Raw genomic sequence first — 18160 nt, 5'->3', positions numbered from 1 at the left:
TGCACCCTGATCGAGGAGGGCGCCAGCCCTTGGGTCCTAAGGGACAGGAGGTAATCGAGGACGAGCTGGATAGATGCGGAAGAGGGAGAGGAACCTCTATCCCTCGCCCACATAGAGAACCGATACCATTTGGCCAGGTAGGTTCGACATGTGGAGGGTTTCCTACTCTCCAGTAGGACCCTTCTCACATCCTCAGAACATCTCCCTTCCTCCTCATTCAACCACGGAGCAGCCACGCTGTCAAGTGGAGCGGGGCCAGGTTGGGGTGGAGGAGACGACCTTCGTCCTGGGAGAGGAGGTCTGGGCGGAGCGGCAGCCTGCAAGGGGGGGGCCGCTAAGAGTTGCAGTAGGGTCCCGTACCAACGTTGACGGGCCCAGTCCAGGGCTATGAGGATAATCCTCGCCCCGTCTGACTTCACCTTCTGTAGGACCCTGTCTATTGGGGGAAGGGCGGGAAGGCGTACAACAGGGGCCCTGACCATGGGAGCAGGAATGCATCTGATATTGCCCCGTCGCCCTCTCCCGCCCTGGAACAGAACCGGGGACACAGGCGATTCTGGGCGGTGGTGAACAAGTCTACCTGGGGAGTACCCCACTGTAGGAAGATCCACCTGGCCACCTCCCTGTGCAGGGACCACTCGTGATGTTGGGAGAAAACCCTGCTCAGGCGGTCCGCGAGCGTGTTGCTCTTGCTGGGCAGGTAAAAGGCCTGCAGGAGGATGTTGTGGGCTATACAGAACTCCCACAGGAGCTGGGCTTCCTGGCATAAGGCCCGGGAACGCGTGCCCCCCTGCTTGTTGACGTAATACATGGCAGTCGTGTTGTCCGTGAGGACTCTGACCACCCTCCCTTGTATGTGCTGGCGAAATGCCACGCACGCCAGGCGCCACAGCCCTGAGCTCCCTGACATTTATGTGCAGGGTCAGTTCCTTGGGTGACCACATACCCTGGGTCCTGAAGCCCCCAACATGGGCTCCCCATCTCAGGTCTGAGGCATCCAACACTAGATCTAGTGAGGGAGGGGGCTCTCGGAAGGGAATACCCTGAAGCATGTTCCTCGGGAGGGACCACCATTGCAGGTCTGCCACCACCGTTGGTGGCACCATGACCACCTTGTCCAGGCCATCCCTGGCCTGGGAGTAACGGGAGGCCAACCAGAGCTGAAGGGGCCTCATCCTACCCCTGGCATGTCACACCACAGAGGTGCATGCTGCCATATGGCCTAGGATTTGAAGGCACACCCGTGCCGTAGTTACCGGAAAGGCCATGACCGAGGCGATGAGAGCTTTGAGCATCTCGAATCTGTCCCGTGGGAGGGAGGCCGTGGCCACCCGGGAATCTAACAGTGCTCCTATGAAGTTTATGCCCTGAACTGGGGCTAACGTGGATTTCTCCTCGTTTACCACTAGGCCTAGAGCTGCACAGGTGTTTAGCAGGAAGTTCATCTGCTCCTGCACCTGAGACTGAGACTTGCCCTTGAGCAGCCAGTCGTCGAGGTACGGGAAGATCTGCAGCCCTTTCCTCCTGAGGTGGGCCGCCACCACCGCCATACACTTTGTAAAGACCCTGGGGGCAGTAGAAAGGCCAAAGGGGAGGACCGTAAACTGGTAGTGGTCCTGCCCCACCAGGAAACGGAGGAAGCGCCTGTGACCCTCGAAAATGTGGGTGTGAAAATACGCATCCTGGAGGTCCAGAGCCGTAAACCAATCCCCCGGGTCTAGGGATGGAATAATAGAGGCCAGGGACACCATGCGGAATTTGCAACGAACCAGGAACTGGTTGAGATTCCGCAGATCAAGGATGGACCGGAGCCCGCCCTTTGCCTTCGGGATGAGGAAATACCTGGAGTAAAATCCCTTGCCCTGGAATTCCCGAGGTACCCTCTTCCACAGCTCCAAGGGAGAGGAGGCGCTCTACCTCCTGGCCTAGAAGGAGGGCATGCTCCGGGTCCCCGGCCGGCTCCCGGGACAGAGGATGGTGGGGAGGGGGCAAAACGAACTGCAACCTGTACCCTTGGGAGATGGTGCTGAGGACCCATCGATCCGACGTTATACGGGACCATTGCTGTCGGAAGGCAGATAAACGGTTGGCAAAACTCAACTTTATTAACTGGGGGGGGGGGGTTCCCTGGCAACAGGCCCGGTGACCCCCCGCAACGAGTCAAAAACGCCTCTTCCCTGGCCTCTTGCCCTTCGAGGGGCCAGGCCGTGGGGCCGAACGGGATTGGCTTTGGGATCGACGCCTCTGCTCCCTCTGCCTTTTAGGCGGGGGCTCATATCTGCCCCGAGCCGGAGGAGTGGAGATTTGAGGCCTGGGCTTATCCTTGGTGGGCGGGATAGCGTCTGCAGGGTGGTGCGGGAATCCTTCATCCCATGCAGACGCATGTCTGTCTGGTTCGCGAACAGGGCCCTCCTGTCAAATGGCAGGTCCTGCATGATGGACTGGGACTCCACGGACAGCCCCGACAGCGAGAGCCACGACGCCCTCCGCATGGAGATGGCCGAAGCCATCGAACGGGCCGCTGTGTCCGCCGAATCAGAAGCTGCCTGGAGAGCTGCTTTGGCCGCCGCCGCACCCTCGTCAACCAAGGCCCGGAACTCCTTCCTGTCCTTGTCCTGAAGGAGGGGTTCAAACTTTGGGAGGGACCCCCACAGATTAAAATCATAGCGGCTCAGTAGCGCCTGGTGGTTAGCCACTCTGAGCTGGAAACTCGCCGAGGAATAAACCTTTTTTCCAAAGTTATCAAGTCTCCGAGCGTCCTTGTCCTTGAGTATGGGCGCGGGCTGGCCATGCCGCTCACGGTGGTGAACGGACTCTACCACCAGAGAGTTCAGAGCCGGGTGGGTATAGAGGTATTCGTCCCCCTTTGCGGGCACAAAATACTTCCCCTCGGCCTTCTTAGAAATGGGCCCCAGAGAGGCCGGGGTCTGCCAAAGGCCAGTGGAAATATTGACCACCCCTTGGTGCAGAGGAAGGGCCACACGGCCCGGTGCCGAAGAGGTCAGGACATTGAATAAAGTATCCAAGGACTCCTCCATCTCCTCAGCCTGGAGCTGGAGGTTCGACGCCACCCTTCTAAGTAGCTCCTGGTGAGCCTTAAAGTCCTCCTGAGAGACGAGAGGTGGCACCGCAATGGACTCGTCCGACGCCGAGGAGGCAGCTGGGACGGTGCCTTCAACGTCCGGTGGCACCGGCGGCTCGAACTCTGGACCCGGGCCCGGGGTCGGTGCCGGTGGTTCGGTGCCCGCGACCTGGTCACGGTGCCGAGCCGGAGATGCCAAGTGGGCGTGAGAGGCTCCAGCCACGGAGCGGGGTCTTGGCGGTGCGGGTGCTTGGGGCCACGGTGCCCACTGGCACCATTGTCCTTGCCAGGGAACCCCCTGCCACTGAGACGCGTGGGGGCCCAGCAGAGCCGCTTGGTCCTGCGGTGCAGAGCGGCCCGGAGAAGGGCGGCTGGGCGCCGACGCCGAGGTCCTGGACGACTGCACGGTGCCGTACGATCAACTGGAACGGTCCCGGTCATAACGTCTCCTGCCCCGAGATTTTGACCTCGATGACGAGGCCAGGTAGATCTCCAAGGAGCTGTCTCTCAACTCCCTTCGGCGACCGTGGCTACGATGCCGCGGTGCCGGGGACTCCCGGGACGCACTCCGAGCGTGGCGTCTATCGCGGCGGGTGCTGGCGTAAGAATGCTGGTGCCGTTGGCGCCGAGACCTGTTCCTCTCACTCTGGCTCAAAGAGGAGCAGCGTCGCCTCTTGTCCCGGCGTCTACAGTCCCTGCGATCAGAGGAGTCAAACTCACTCCCAGAAGACCCGGCCCGCAGGGTGGAAGTGTGTCGCGGGCTTCGGGCCGGCCCTTCAACTCGGGAAGGCACCTCGATCTCTGACACATCCGGGGTGGGCTGATGTGCGCCCAAGGGCGGCTTCCCTCGGGACTGGGGGCCCAACTGAAGTGGCGCTCCCGGCACTGGTAGGGCTAAGATGTCACGCGCGGCTTGGGCTGCCTCTGGCATCGAAGGCATCCGCACTTTGGGAGACGCTTGCGCGGATGGGACCGGACTACTCCACTCAGCCCGAGTTGGAGGTCTAGGTCCCGACGGGGATTGTGGGCTGCCCAGCTCGGGTCTGGCCTCACCCCGTTCTTTCTCCCGGCGCCGCTGAGTCTTTCCCTGCTTCTTAGCTAGGGATGGTGCCGACTAGTAGACGGTGCCTCACTACGCACCGAAGACGCGGTGCCCGGCGTGGGGTCGGGTCGACGCGCCGGTGCCAGGGCTAGTGCTGACTTCATCAGAAGTGCCCGGAGTCGGATCTCACGCTCTCATTTTGTCTGGGGCTTGAAAGAGCGGCAGATTTTGCAACGCTCACTAATGTGAGCCTCGCCCAGACAGCAAAGACACTGGGAGTGCAGATCGCTTCTGGGCACAGAATTGCGACAAGAGTCGCACGACTTGAAGCCTGGACCATGGGGCATGCCCCGAGCCAGGCTAAGAACTAGAGAAAGTGTTCACACTCGAACTGGATACCACTAAGGATAGAAGCACTGCAGCCAAAGCTGGAGCAGAAGTTCCGACTACCTTCACTGGCGGCAAGAAGGAACCGAGGGTGGGGGGAGCACGCAGCCCCCTTTATGGCGCGATATAGAGGCGCCACTCCAGGGGTCGCAGCGGTGCTCCCCCACTACGGGTACTGCTAAGAGGAAAACTTCCGGCACCAGTGCACGTGGCGAGCACGCACACCTATAGTGGAATACACATGAGCAATCACTCGAAGAACTTTTTCATATCATGGTCTCACTTGAATACAAGAGGTACCATTACTGCTAACTCCAATTGGGTAACAGATGTAAGAAAGCACATACTGCATTTGCCAATATCCAAATGTTGTAGCCTTAAAAAGTCAAATTTTAATGCTGATCCCAGCAGAAATAAAATTTCATTATATTGGCAGCCTCTGGTTTCATCAGAGCCATTTTAGGATCTGTTGAGATTCTCCTTATAACCAATCAGAAAGAGTAATTCCTCACCTGAGAGATTCTGGCAGATTCTCCTGTGAAATACTAGCCACCAGCCTTTGGAATACATGGAAAAGTTCCACCTTACAGATCCGGGACCTAATAGGAAGAGGAAACTGAATTCAAATCATCAGCTGTAGGATAAATAAAACAGCAGTTTTGCTGTGGACACCTGTCTCATTAGGCCTACAGCAATGATAGATAATTTGCTCCTTCCCTCAATTATAAATGCTTTGCCTAGAATAATCTTACAAATGACTAGCCACCTCCCAGAGTCTTGTACATCTAGAATTGCTCTCAGGGAGAAGAAGAGGATGACACAAGAAAGGAACTTTTAAACAAATGCACTTTTGTTTGTTTGTAAAACCTTAAAGAGTTTTGCAAATGAGGTTGATATGTTGGAGCAAATGGTCCCCTGCTTCCATTCTATGCCTTGTGGAGGTGACAGTAACTAACTTCACTTACTGGAAAAGTCTGGTTAGTTATAAACACTATCTTGTATGAATTTTTTTACGGCGTTTACAAAGTTATTCCCTGTTCAAACCACAAAATGGTGGTAATTTTATAAATATTTAGAAAGAGGCCATAAAGATAAAATACAACTACAATTAACAGTTCTGTAGGTTTCTGAGATAATTTAGAATTGGTTTTCTAATTATAGTTTTAAATTTTCAAATAATGAGTTTGCTAGAGAAGTGAAAGGAGTGAAATGATGAGAAAGGAAGGGTCATGGAAAGCCAAAAGGGAGAGGTAATCATTCACAGAATCGCCGTAGAACAGCCGTAGGCTAGTGTACCCTGACAAAGACAGCAGTGGGATACTACAGAAAAGTGAATCAGAATTTTGTATCAGGAGCATTTTCTGGCCTCTCTCTTTCTGGCTGTGTTCAGCAGTGGCATGGGAATCTGGAATGGTATGCTTACCTTTACAATTCACATTAGCACAGCCCAGACAAAGACCCTTTGTTAATTTCTTGAATGATGTAAAGGGATCCGTAATGATTTAACTTCTGCTGCTCCATCCGAGCTCCCCACTCTCCTTTCCCTTCACTTGAAGTGATACACTGATAAAGAGCTACATTGTCCAAGAAGCAAGCTGTAAAGCCATCCTAGCCAGTACTATGTCAGACTGCAGAGGGGACATTTCAGTATACCCACAGCGTCCTGTGCAAGAGACTGTGCCCCTGCCAGCCCACATCCATCTCAGAGACAAGGGGCTCAGCACCAAACATCAAGCAAGAGAACAACCCACAAGACTTTGACAGAACTGCCAACAATTACATTATTTATCATGAATAAAAACCCTCAATAAGACAGATGGGGACAAAGGGGAAGGGGATAAAAATCCTGCCCTGCCTCACAGGGATGCCAGGCAGACACACTCATTACTGGCTGCGAGGCACTCGGACGGTATAGTGGTGCGACATCAAAAGGCCCATCAGTAAATAAGGAAAGTGAGTGCCATTTGAAAATGATGATTTATAAGGAAGGCCTAGAAGGTGGAGTTTGTTAAATAGGTTTTTTCCTGACAATTTTTTAACCTTAGAAATAGCAGGAATATCAAGTCTTCTCTTCCCTGTTTTTGCTAGAAGACTTTTTGGAGAACCCAGGAAAGTAGAATGGGGAATGCCTTCAGCCTTAAATGAATGCTTAGAATATTGAGCCTTTAACAAAGATATTTTATTCTGTTTAGTGGTTTGGTTAATTTTTATTAACAAAAGCCAAAAAAAAAAAAAAAAAAAAAAAAAAAAAAAAAAGACTGTATAAAACTGCTTCCTCCTTCAGTTAATCAGGTTTCACTTCCTTGCTATCTGTTATGTCGTAATCCTAAATGCCATAAAGAGCCAATTATATAATTTTAGCAATAATAGTGATCCATAAAGTCTTCCAGGAAAAACAGTAGACAAGACATGAATTTTTAATGTAACAAACTAAGCCTTTACGTTAGAAAATAAACTTTTGAGCTTTAGTCACAAAGAAAGAAAAGGGTATACACCCCTTTGCAGGTCAATCAACACTGGATTTTTTTTTTCAAATGTGTTAAATTAGTGCAAATGAAGAGAGTCCTACTTAGCCACAGAACAGATATAGTATGGAGCACAGTCTTGTAAGCTTCCCTCACACCATCCATCAGCTCACCCGTTCAGGATGAGAGGTTAATTCAACCTCCATAGTCCATTCAGTTCTTGGCCTCTCTGGTCTGACTTTATTGCAATTATATAAAGTGCACTTATCCACAGTTCTAGGAGCAGGTATTATTATTTAACATGTTTATTACGGCAGTGCCTAAGGGCCCACCAAGAACAGGACCAGGCGCTGTACAAATACAGAGTAGCAGACAGTCCCTGCCCTGAAGAACTTACAGTGTAACTAGACCAGACAGACACAGGGTGGGGGAAGGAATAGAACACACCAGCAGAGTGAGCAATGTGATGACAACAAACAGCATGCTAGTTCCACTTTTGGGGAGGAACGGGGAGGAAGGCAGATGGGGGGCTACTTAAGAGGAGATAAGCTAAAGGGAAGGGGAATGAGGGGGACAGGGCAGGGGAGAAGAGGGTCAGATGTAGAGTGAAGATGAGGTGAGGAGACTGAGGGAGGGATGGAACAAGCAGCCAATCAGCACAGAGCAGGAAGAGTCCAATGAAAATTGCAGAAAGATCTAAGGATCCATAGGTCCAAAAGGTTCCTGGTTCTGCTCCCATGGGCTAGTGTCTCTGGCTGGTACCTCTCACTGTACAAACAAACAATTTGTACAAAATGTACAAACAATGTACAAAAATACTTACAAAAATCAAATAGGATCATCTATATTAATTAATATTCTCCCAAATACCACACTTAAGTTATAAAGCTCTTGGTCCTCCTGTTCCTAGAGAGGAGCTGGAAACATTGTACAGTGGGCTTTTAATAAAGGTAAACAGCAGTTCTAAGTCAAGGAGATTTTTCTCCTACTCTCCTTCCGTAAGACTAAATCTAGGATTCTCCTCCCCATCACCTCGCTCACTACTGCTCAGTTCCCAGCTGATTGGAAAACAGACAGGCCATGCAAGGCACCAGTTAATGGACTGGTGATGTGGACACCTGACTACAGTACCAGAACACGGCCAAGACCGCCAACTATTTTCCCATTTATCTGCCTGGTGGGTTTTGCCTACATGCTCAGGGTCTAACTGATCACGATATTTGGGATCAGGAAGGAATTTTCCTTCAGGTCAGATTGGCTGAGACCCTGGGGGCTTTTCAACTTCCTCTGCAGCCTCAGTCAGAGGTCATGTGCAGGTTTAAACTAGTGTAAATGGTGAATTCTCTATAACTTTAAGTCTTTAAACCATGATTTGAAGACTTCAGTAACTCGGTTAGAAGTCTATTTCAGGCGTGGGTGAGGTTCTGTGGCCTGCACTGTACAGGAGGTCAGACTAGATTATCATGATGGTCCCTTCTAACCTTAAAGTCTATGAGTCTACTTTCAAACAGGCTACTGAACAAGCTACAACTTTTGGTCATCACTCACCTGAACTGGAATTGAACCAGCAACCCACAGGCAAAAGTCTCTATATCCCATCATCAATTCTGAGCTATCACATCCCACCTTATCAGCATTTTCGATATGTCAATCCCCAGACACGTTCATATTACAGAAACCAGCAGTCTCGTCCACAGTAGTGCAATTTTTCAGAAGTTTTTCGAAGAGACATTATTAAGGGCACAAGAGCAAACTATCACACTGCATAGGAAAGATAGGAAGTATGGCAAGAGACCAACCTGGCTTAACCAGGAGATCTTCAATGATCTAAAACTCAAAAAGAGTCCTACAAAAAGTGGAAACTCAGTCAAATTACAAAGGATGAATATAAACAAACAACACAAGTATGTAGGGACAAAATTAAAAAAGCCAAGGAACAAAACGAGATCAAACTAGCTAGGGACATAAAAGGAAACAAGAAAACGTTCTACAAATACATTAGAATCAAGAGGAAGACCAAGGACAGAGTAGGCCTGATACTCAATGAGGGAGAAAAGACAATAACAGAAAATGTGGAAATGGCAGAGGGGCTTAATGACTTCTTTGTTTCGGTTTTCACCAAGAAGGGTGGTGGCAATTGGTCATCTAACATGGTGACTCCCAGTGAAAATGAGGTAGGATCAGAGTCTAAAATACGGAAAGAACAAGTCAAAAATTACTTAGACAAGTTAGATGTCTTCAAATCACCAGGGCCTGATGAAATGCATCCTAGAATACTCAAGGAGCTGACTGAGGAGATATCTGAGCCATTAGCAATTATCTTTGAAAAGTCATGGAAGATGGGAGACATTCCAGAAGACTGGAAAAGGGCAAATATAGTGCCTATCTATAAAAAGGGAAACAAAGACAACCCGGGGAATTACAGACCAGTCAGTTTAACTTCTGTACCCGTGTCAAACCAACCTGATAGCTTTCTTTGACAGGGTAACAAGCCTTGTAGATAGGGGTGAAGCGGTAGATGTGGTATATCTTGACTTTAGTAAGGTTTTTGATACTGACTCGCATGACCTTCTCATAAACAAACAAAGGAAATACAACCTAGATTCAGTTACTATAAGGTGGGTGCAAAACTGGTTGGAAAATCGTTCCCAGAGAGTAATCATCAGTGGTTCACAGACATGCTGGAAGGGCATAATGAGTGGGGTCCCACGGGGATCGGTTCTGGGTCCGGTTCTGTTCAATCTCTTCATCAATGATTTAGATAATGGCATACAGAGTACACTTATAAAGTCTGCGGATGATACCAAGCTGGGAGGGATTGCAAGTGCTTTGGAGGATAGGATTAAAATTCAAAATGATCTGGACAAACTGGAGAAATGGTCTGAAGTAAATAGGATAAATTTAATAAGGACAAATGCAAAGTACTCCACTTAGGAAGGAACAATCAGTTGCACACATACAAAATGGAAAATGACTGCCTAGGTAGGAGTACTGCAGAAAGGGATCTGGGGGTCATAGTGGATCACAAGCTAAATATGAGTCAACAGTGTAATGCTGTTGCAAAAAAAGCAAACATAATTCTGGGATGTGTTAGCAGGAGTATTGTAAGCAAGACACAAGAAGTAATTCTTCCACTCTACTCCACGCTGATTAGGCCTCAACTGGAGTATTGTGTCCAATTCTGGGTGCCACATTTCAGGAAATATATGGAGAAATTGGAGAAAGTCCACAGAAGAGCAACAAAAATGATTAAAGGTCTAGAAAACATGACCTATGAGGGAAGATTGAAAAAACTGGGTTTGTTTAGTCTGGAAAAGAGAAGACTGAGAGGGGACATGATAACAGTTTTCAAATACATAAATGGTTGTTACAAGGAGAGGGAGAAAAATTGTTGTTCTTAACCTCTGAGGATAGGACAAGAAGCAATGGGCTTAAATTGCAGCAAGGGCAGTTTAGATTGGACATTAGGAAAAACTTCCTAACTGTGAGAGTGGTTAAGCACTGGAATAAATGGCCTAGGGAGGCTGTGGGATCTCCATCATTGGGGATTTTTAAGAGCAGGTTGGACAAACACCTGTCAGGGATGGTCTAGATAATACTTAGTCCTGCCTTGAGTGCAGGGGACTGGACTAGATGACCTCTCGAGATCCCTTCCAGTTCTATGATTCTGGGATAATACCATAGGAAATTTTTCATTCCAAACTGGCCAGGACAGGACAAAACAGCAATCTCTTCTAAAAAGTACAGCTTTGAGGACAGAGGCCAGCTTCCATTTTTGACATGTTAATGACCACAGAAGAGCAAGTGTCATAGGAAAAAGTAAGACAGAAGTGCTAGAAATAAACCACAAGTGTTCCAGCTTCCAATAAAGTCATTACACTTCACACAAAGCAGGCAGAAATAAGATTTGCAGCCTGCAAGGGAAAACACACATCTCAAATAAGTGCAACCAAAGAAATCAATTACTCCAACAATAAACGAAGCACTGGAACAATCCTCACCGAAAAGGGGGTGGCCACATGTGAAAATTCTATCAAATAACAGGCTCATCTCCTACCCAATAACCAGGATGGAGGCCACTGCCTTCTGCTAGGCAGAGAATGACAATTTAGTCTACATCATCAACAAAAGATTCTGGTTTCATTTAAAAATATCTCCCCTTGCTTTAATTATTAGAAAAATTCTATTAGGCAAAGGTAACAAGAAACATCCCAGTGAAGGGGCTAAGCCTATAAACACACAGATTCAACCTGCCCCGCCCCTACTCTCTATTCTGTGCAGTAGGAGCATGGTCTGGGATGGAACAAACGTGGGGATTTCTTCCCCATCGCATTACCCCCTAATGATGCCTGCAGTCCCTACACACCACACTCTATGTCAAAGTAAAACAGAGAGGGGAACATACATTGATAAGGATACACTCCCAGAGGGACATCACAAGCCCTTACTACTACCACACCTGGTCTGGCGACTTCCGATTCCTTTCTTTGTTGTTCCCTGCTTGAAGCCATTTGAGGTGACATCTAGAGGTTGCTCAGGGACAGCACTCCAGCTGATAGCTGGGGAAAAAAAGATCATGAACAAGGAGATTCTCAGCAGAAAATCACAACTCTCAATACTGCAAAACAAAAGGGTTTGTGATAACAATATACCACTACCCAGACTAATTCAGGTAAACTTAAATGAACATGCCACTAGCATTGTAATCTTTCCAGTCCCATCAGGGATGAGTCTGGAGTTTCATATAGAAACATTTTGATTAAACATTCCTTCCCTTCCCAATAACCCACTAGACTCCTGAAACAGACAAAAAATTAGAGATGGCAAAGACCAATCAAGTCATCTAGGGGCAGATTTTCAAAGGTATATAAGAACCTAAAGATGCTGACAGGCACCTAGTGGGATTTTCAGAAGCATCTATTTACATCTTTAGACACCTAAATACCTTTAACACCTGGCCCGTAGTCTCTCTTCTCCACAAGGCAGGAGAGTTCCCTTCAATACATTCTGTCATGTTTTGGCCAAACATATTTTAAGTGACCCAGACAACAAGGCTTCCCCTTGCTTTGCTTGAGATATTAGATTGCGGAATATTCCATCTCATGGCAAAAGTTTTGCATACTAGTCAGCTTATACTCTTGCTGCTGCCTCCCCCCACCCTAAACAATCCCTCAACCTTTTTCACACTTATACATTTCAAGTATCGGTAGACATATCCTTAAAAGTTATATCAGAAATTAGCGAATGAATAAAGGCTCAGTAGAAGAGCAGGGAAGAGCTGATATTTATCTATCCCTCTCCCCTATACTTTGTCTGTTTCTACTCATCTTAGATTGTAAGGTCTCTGGTACCAGGACTATATATTCTTATACGGGTTGAAAGTGCCTAGCACTGTGTGAGTGCTATTGTAATATAAATACATAAAAAACACTAACAATAATGTACCCAATTTATCATTGCATAGACTAACTACAGCTCCTTTATTCTCTCCTTACAAATCTCTACAGCCTCATGATAAGTTATTTTTGTTCGTCTCTGAATTCCCTCTTTTTTTCGGTCTTCCTGGTAACATGGCACAGGTGCAGTTGTATCAAGCAGCATATGGAGAACCCACTGCCGTTCAGCTCCATGATGCAATGCCTCTGTGGGAGCAGCTCAAAAGTGCAGTGGTTTTTTAGCTGCTGTATTGCACTGCAAAAAATTCTAGTCTGATTTGTAGTCCACTCCCACCTTGGGTCTCTTTCAGCATTATTGCCTCTAAGGTTCCTCTTGTACCTGTGTTTCAGATTATCTTTTCCCAGATGAATCAGCTGCATTTTTCCAAGAGAAATCTCATTTTGTTATTTCCTGGAAATGTTTCTAATCTCTCTCTGTTTTAGTTATTTCAAGTCCTTATCACCACAGTAGCTAAATATATTCCTCATTGGCATTTGCAATATCCTCCAATTTAGTGAATGTTATTAATATACTGTTTCTTTCCCATTCTACCCTACCAATGAAGTTGCTAAATAAGATCAGTCCTAACACAGAAATCTTTGGCAACCAAATGGCCAGAGGTGGTTTGTACAGTGCTGGCATGTCTTCAGCCCGTGAAGGACCTATTGCCACACCCAGAGTCTCTTTTCAGGTCAGTTTTATTTTCTAAACACAAGTAAAAAACAAAACAGTTCCCCAGCCCACGCTTGGCTACAGCTCCCAGGGGATTTTCCCTTTGCTTATCTCAGTCCCTCCTGCAGGATTCTTCCTTGCTCTTTTAACTGACCACCACCTCCCAGGGCTTGCCCCTCTCCCCTAACTCCGAAAAGGTTCCCCACTGCCTCCCCTCCCAACAGACTCTCTGCTGTGCTCCCACTTCCTTACTGACAACCTCTCTCTTTATAGCCCCAGATGCTGCCCTGCCCTCTTAACTGGCCAAACTGGGAGCACCTGGACCTGCTTATTTAAGCACTCATCCAACCTGTGACATGGCTATTATTCTGTTTACAATCCTTCCACCAGTTTTCTTCATGTGTCAGTATTCCTAGACACATCTCCATTAAACATTCCAAGTCAATTTTCAGCTAAGCCAGAGAAGTACATGGTAGCAGATGGTACATGTGTATCCCACAGATGGAGAGAAACTGCATATTACACATGTGGTGGTGACATCCATGTAATACTTTGCAAAGGCATGAAAATAAACTGTGAAACCACGCAATGACCTGCTTAACTCACTCACTGCCACTGATAAATAAGGCAGACATCCCAGACTCATGCCAATAAAACTTTTACATCATACTATTTTGTACTCTCTCTCTATATATATATAGGAATCGCTAGCTGGTGTGGATCTGATCCAGTATGGCAACTCCTGCATTCCTACACCAACGAGAATGCATAACTAACTGAAACAAGGACATAGTCTTATTGATGTAAATTCCTCAGGGCACTGACCAAGTCTTTTACACATTCTGTGAAGTGTCTTCAGCACACTTCAGGAGCAGTATGAATAATTTAATATTAATCATAATTACTAATGATGATGAAGTCTTGGCATAAAAGCGGTCTCTTGCTACATAAAACCCTAAAGAGATAATGCTTCAGGAAAAATATACCAAAGTCATGCCATTTACTCTTTGGTCTCTGTAGGTATTTAAGGAATTGGTCCAAGTCACTCACCTGCACCACAAGGAACAAGCTTTGCTTTGCCATTAGCATGACCTGTCTGAATTGCATGGCGGCTATGTTTAAACTGAAGATTTGACTGCAACATTTTCACCTCCTGAACATGGAAACCATCAGGTAAAAATGAGATGTGCTGACACCTACAGTAGATATGGAGAAATGCAAGTCACTGAAAGTGATCCTTCAGCAGACTCCCAGTTATAATCCGGCAACCTCCACTTAATGAAACTGAAATGCTATGAAGTCAGAACAGATACAAGGAAATACTTTACCAAGCAACTTTTGTTTGATCTGTGGAACTCTGTGCCTCATGACATTGCTGAACCAAATAGCTTAGTAAAGCCTTATCTATAATAGAAAATTTCACCAATTTCATTTTAAAAGAGATCTAATTAAATTGGTGCAAACTCCTAATGTAGACAACTTAAGGTAAATCAAATAAGCAAGAGTTAAAAAGTTCAAATATGCACAATTTGCATCAGTTAGCTATCCTTGGAGACTAGGCATCCACCACTTGCATTGACAGACTATTCCACAATCTAATACAAACAACTTCCTAGTTAGGAGCTGTATCACATATTCTCGGAATAAAACCAGGAGTAATATAATTAAATTAAGAAAAGGACAAACCATATTCCTTATTTTAACATCTCTTATTTTGTAAGGTACAGAGCGAGTGAGGAAAGGTCTCCACCAGAATTCAGGCCTTGTGCATTTTGTAAATAAAATTATTTTCCTGGACTGTCTGGCATACACAGATTGGAACACAGTACCAGAAGAAACAATCTTAGATACATAGTATGTGTAAGTAAAAACTGTAGTATATTATATTATTCCTGCGGGAATTCTATGCCAAAAAAACAAAAATTCTGTGCACAATATTTTAAAATTCTGCAAATTTTATTTGTCAATAAATAAATGTAAAGGCTCCCGCATGATATGTGATCATCTAAGACTGTATCAGAATGCCGCTGCACAAAAAGGCAAAATTAAGGTAGCATAGCCAATCTTAATTTTGGCATTGCCAAACTTTTGAGAGCTTGATTTTACAACCTTAATGGTCTTCTAATGTATTTTTTTAATGACATTTCCTGGAGTTTGTAAAAAGAAAACTGAAGAAACAGAAATTTTATCATATAGAATTACACTGATCCCTGCATGGGCAATCAGCAGGTTCTGAACCCAGGACATTTAAATTCACAGCACAGACCTCTGCCAGGTAAATTAAAAGAGTAACTGATAGCAGTAGTATATTGTTATCCTTTATGTTTTAAAAGAAAATTTATATTTATAAATTTGGCCTTCCCTGGTTTTGCTGGAGAGCCACTGTGGAGGTTCGAGTATGAATCATGTGCTCTGATAGCTTAACTGAAGGGAATCTGGATGGGTCTGAACCAAACAAAAACCCTAAATGTTCAATGGTCTTAAGAGTTAAACAGGTATTAACAAAAGCATCTTAAACAGTTTTAAACAGTCTGACTAAAAATCTTTCCCTCTCAACTGCTGCAGCACTAAGTCATGTGTGACACAATGTCACTGGATCTACAGTCACCAGGGAATCTTCCTGGGTAGACAAGTCCTGAATTTCAAATGTCAAAAGCAAGTAGGAAAAAACAACAACTTTATTTTGATAAAATTCTTGCAGGACGTTCTTTGTACCTCATTAAAAAAAAAATGAAAACCCAATATCAATCTCAGTAGGTCCCCTTTAAGAAGGGGCCAGAGCGACAGATTTGAGAGTACTGGGAGCAATATCAGAAGAAAAGGAACCATTGTTGGGATTGTCTATAATGTGAAAAGGAAGAGAGGAGAGAGAGAGCAGGGATCGAAGAGAAAAGGAGGTCATTTTCTTGAGGGACTGCATGATGATAGGGGGATTAGGATCAGATCAAAGGATTAAGAACAGCAAGAGTTAGAAACCCGAGAAGTGTTTCCTGGAGAACATCAAATTCTCATTATTGATTCATCAGGAGCAGTCACCTTCCCTCCAAGCCACACATGGCTGCTTTATCACTTTGATCTCTCTGCTGATTGTCTGACTGAGCACTGCAAACTTTCTAATACCCATGTCCCTACACCACACTGACAGGCATTGCTCTCCATGACTCAGTCTTGGTACACTCTTCCTGGTCTTCTATGGATCAAGTACCTTTCAATAACTGCTCTCCGCATGACCACTTGGCTATATGGGCATTTCCCCAGTACAACCGCTGAGAAATACACCGGGTGCTGTAGGAAATGCATCAGGAGGGCTCCTTGACAGCCCAGTACATTCCAGCGAGCTAGTTTATCACTGCAGGACATGGAGCAGGTCCTGTCTCCACGGCCTGGCTTCACTCGTAGTAACCCAACATGATGATATTCTACCCCAGGTCTCCGAGCATCATCCCTCTCTCCCAGCACACACTTTGCTCCGGTTCTATAAACATCCATCACTTTGGCTCCTATTAGTCCGGTCTCCTTAGCACACGTTAAGATCTCTCTTTGTCCATCTGTAATAAATTCAGAGCGGCTGGTATCTGTGTCTTGTATGTTTTGTTGATTGCCAGGAACATACTGAGCAGCTATTCTCTCAGTGACCTCACATGTAGAATCACTGATGACAGTTTTCATTCTCTTGGTCACATGATCACTTGCAGTTTCCTCTGTTTTCCTTTTATTTTCTGGACCCAAAGGATCATGGTTGCCACTGCAATCTGCTGAATGCCTTGTTGGATCTTTTCTACTAACCAGCTCACAAGGCTGGTCCTCTGGTTTGGTCATTGGAATAATGGAGGCATCTCCACCTAGAAGAAAGGAAGTTACATTAGCACTGGCCTAGAAAGAGACTTCTGCTTCTCCTTGCCATTTAATGCAGACCCCTTCATAGATAAGGCAACCACCACGTGTTTTTAAAGGTTTGAACAAAAAAACAAAACAAAAAAAAAGTACCTGAAGTACCAGGGAGAATAACCTCTTCAAATGACACTGCACTGTACACCTCTACCCCGATATAAAGCGACCCGATATAACATGAATTTGGATATAACGCGGTAAAGCAGCGCTCTGGGGGGCGGGGCTGCGCACTCTGGCGGATCAAAGCAAGTTCGATATAACGCGGTTTCACCTATAACGCGGTAAGATTTTTTGGCTCCCGAGGACAGCGTTATATCGGGGTAGAGGTGTACTTTAATTAGACTTGAACGAGAATTCAGACATGGTTTACATTTAATTCAAGGAGCCCTCACACTCCTCCATCAATGGACCTCACCCCTATCCTGAAGGAACCAACTCTGTTTCACGAGGTAAGAACCAAATTCAGGTTCCATATGCGTTCAGTCAGTGGGTACCTTCACTGTTCCATTAATTGACATGCAAAAAACTTTGTTAACCTGGAGTAAAGATTGCAGATGTTCACTATTTCCCTGTACTTCTCGTACCCTTCCACGATGGGAGATTTTCAGTTCCCAAAACTCAGCTGTTGACCAACCAGGAAATGAGGATTACAGTCCCCTTACAAGAAGATTAACATTACAAGAAACAAAACACAAAGGTTGGAAAGAGTTGGGACAAAGCTTTTGAAAATCTCACTCTAAAACTAACTACTCTAAGAAGTTAGCTGAAGTAATGAAAACACTAAGTTTCCTGTTAACACCAATGAGGAAAATATAACTTTCTTACTGAGCAATCTAGAACTCTGCAGAGGAAAGAGGAACAGGTGGAGTCATTTGTGGCAAGGACGTGGCTAGAATCAACTATCATGTTGAGGGGAATAGATGGAGTTGTGAACTGTTTGGGTGTTTCTGTTTGATAGAATATAGAAATTTCTGGAAGGTGGGCAGGATAGCTGATAAGATGACTATATTTAACTAAGCAACAGAGGGTCCTGTGGCACCTTTAAGACTAACAGAAGTATTGGGAGCATAAGCTTTCGTGGGTAAGAACCTCACTTCTTCAGATGCAAGAGCATCTGTTTTCATTCTCTTGGTCACATGATGCTCTTGCATCTGAAGAAGTGAGGTTCTTACCCACGAAAGCTTA

General features: G+C 46.0%; 1 protein-coding gene across 1 annotated transcript in view; it reads right to left on the bottom strand.

The window, feature by feature from the left end:
- LOC112103874 (tRNA-specific adenosine deaminase 1) overlaps nucleotides 1–18160 on the bottom strand; it is a 45282-nt gene that overhangs the window by 5423 nt on the left and 21699 nt on the right. The window contains exons 5-8 of the mRNA XM_024195848.3: nucleotides 16290–16926; nucleotides 14135–14280; nucleotides 11436–11535; nucleotides 5024–5110 (exon numbers count right to left, since the gene is read on the bottom strand). Coding sequence (XP_024051616.2) covers nucleotides 5024–5110; nucleotides 11436–11535; nucleotides 14135–14280; nucleotides 16290–16926 — 970 coding nt within the window. The remainder of the gene's footprint in view (nucleotides 1–5023; nucleotides 5111–11435; nucleotides 11536–14134; nucleotides 14281–16289; nucleotides 16927–18160) is intronic.

This window comes from Terrapene carolina, unplaced genomic scaffold (genome assembly GCF_002925995.2).
Source record: "Terrapene carolina triunguis isolate 2854851 unplaced genomic scaffold, T_m_triunguis-2.0 Scaffold32862, whole genome shotgun sequence".
Classification (NCBI taxonomy): Eukaryota; Metazoa; Chordata; order Testudines; family Emydidae; genus Terrapene; species Terrapene triunguis.
The sequence above is the reverse complement of the archived record's forward strand: the minus strand, read 5'-3'. Positions and strand labels throughout refer to the sequence as shown.